This window comes from the organism of the source record quoted next, assembly GCF_019968985.1.
Source record: "MAG: Porospora cf. gigantea B chromosome Unknown PgB_NODE_5040_length_1991_cov_115.879, whole genome shotgun sequence".
Classification (NCBI taxonomy): domain Eukaryota; phylum Apicomplexa; class Conoidasida; order Eugregarinorida; family Porosporidae; genus Porospora; species Porospora cf. gigantea B.
The window spans coordinates 1-1,991 of record NW_027179066.1 but is presented as its reverse complement, the minus strand read 5'-3'; the positions used below and the strand labels follow the sequence as shown (position 1 = coordinate 1,991).

The 1,991-nt window shown below is 54.7% G+C and overlaps 1 protein-coding gene across 2 annotated transcripts; it reads left to right on the top strand.

Annotated features, from left to right (window-relative positions):
• Positions 1 to 34: 34 nt before the first annotated feature.
• Positions 35 to 1,747, top strand: KVP17_003960 (uncharacterized protein; the record flags this gene model as incomplete). 2 transcript variants are annotated; one of them, XM_068521748.1, is made up of 1 exon in its annotated part: positions 35 to 1,747. In XM_068521748.1, a coding segment is annotated over one exon (1,713 nt), but the record flags the coding sequence as incomplete, so codon positions are not given. The 2 variants fall into 2 exon arrangements, with proteins under 2 accessions (XP_068373606.1, XP_068373607.1); XM_068521749.1 differs by having other exon boundaries at positions 332 to 1,747.
• Positions 1,748 to 1,991: the final 244 nt, after the last annotated feature.

Genomic DNA, 1,991 nt, shown 5'->3' with positions numbered 1-1,991 from the left:
CAATGTGGACCTGAGGACGGTTTCCTTGTTGCAGGTTCTGTTGGTAGTGAGTGGGCTTCTTGTACTGTTTAGGTTTCTTGGAGGTCTTTTCCTGCACAATCTGAAATTCGTCAGCCTTCTTGGGGTCCAGTTTCTGGCGGAGCCGGGTCTGGTAGGTGAAATCGCATGGTCGTCCGAGACGTTCTTGACACTGGGTGAGTCCAAAAGGGAAGGACGCATGAGTAGGAGACAGGAATTCGGCATCTGGCACAACCGCTGCCTCCGCAGGCCCCCAACCGCTAGTATTGACTCGAAGCGAGCTGAACAGCATAATTTCCTATTATCCGTCTATATGGGTAAACGAAACCGGCACTCAAAGGACAAACTATATCTAATACCCACCGAGTTCGCCTCCGATTGGGGAGGGTACAAAGCCGGGCGGAAGCGAGCTCCCTTCAGATCTCTGCCTTTTTACTGTTGCGGGCTCTCATTGTTGCCCTTCAGTCAACATCCTGTGTGCCTGCGGAATGGCATCGTCTTCGAAGCAGAGAACATAATCCCCTACATCAAGCAATGTGGCAAGAACCCGATAGACGGTTCGCCTCTGGAGATTTCAGACCTCATTCCGCTCACATTTCACAAGAATGCTGACGGAGAATTTCACTGTCCCGTGACTTTCAAGGTCTTCACTAACCACACTCACATCGTGGCTAACGCCCAATCAGGGATGGTGTACTGCGACGATGCCATCCAGACTTTATGTCGCAGGCCGAACAACTGGCGAGACTTGATGACCAACGAGCCCTTCCGTCCTTCCGACCTGATTGACATTCAGAACCCTCTCCATGTGGAAAGTCGAGACCTGGCGAACTTCGAGTTTATAAAGAATGATGATTTGGGGAAGTTGTCCATCTTTGAGCAATCTCAACCGCTGCCCCAGAGGCCCCCACCGCCTCTGCTGAACGATGAAAGTCGCCCACGAATCAACGAAACGCGGCTGATACGGAAAATTCATGCAGCGGAAAGAACGCTGCAGAAAGAGCACACCGCTCTATTCCCACCGCCGGCGGAGAGACCGAAGGGTCCGTTGAGCCAACTTTACACCACTGCGGCTCATGCGTCATCTGTGACGTCGACATGGGTGGACCGCAGTCAAGAGCAGTATCGCGAAATGACGGACGCAGAAATACGGAAGGACCTCTATAGAAGCATTAAGGGGTCAGGAAAGAAGGGTTTTGTTCGCCTGGTCACCAACTTGGGGCCGCTCAACCTGGAGCTCTATTGCGACCAAACACCCCAAACGTGCCACAACTTTCTGTTGCATTGCAAGTCTGGATACTACAAGGACACGATATTCCATAGATGCATTCCCAACTTTATGGTTCAGGGTGGTGACCCTGAAGGCACTGGTCGCGGAGGCGTTCCGGCCTTCAGCGGCGTGGAGACCTTCGGTGACGAGTTCCGTGCCAAGCTGCGCCATACAGGCCGCGGCGTACTCTCGATGGCCAACAGCGGACCCAACACCAACAAATCACAGTTCTTCCTGACGTTCGCCTCCGCGGAGCACTTGAATGACAAGCACACAATCTTCGGCCGGCTTGTAGGCGGCAAGGAGACGCTGGCAGCGCTGGAGGCCCTACGTACCAACCAGGAAGGCCGACCGAAAGCACCACCCCGCATCGTGGAGGTTATCATCTACTCAGATCCCTTTGATGCCTCGGGGGACGAGGATCGGCCCAAGCGACGCAAGCTGGAGCTCGACCTCTAGTCAGGCGATATCCTCATTTCCATGTACGTGGTCACCCGCGCAGGTGTAAAGAAGCCAGCCGATATCTCACGCTTACAGAGGGACCTGCACGCTCTGTGTGGCGGTCTGCACACGCTTGTGGACCCGCTTCTCGTGGCAGACCGCGTAATTTGCGGGGTGTACTGCGGCATCTCGACAATCCAGGTCGGAGAGCTGGCGGCGCAGACGTGTGCTTACATGGCGGCGACACACCCAGACTTCTCCA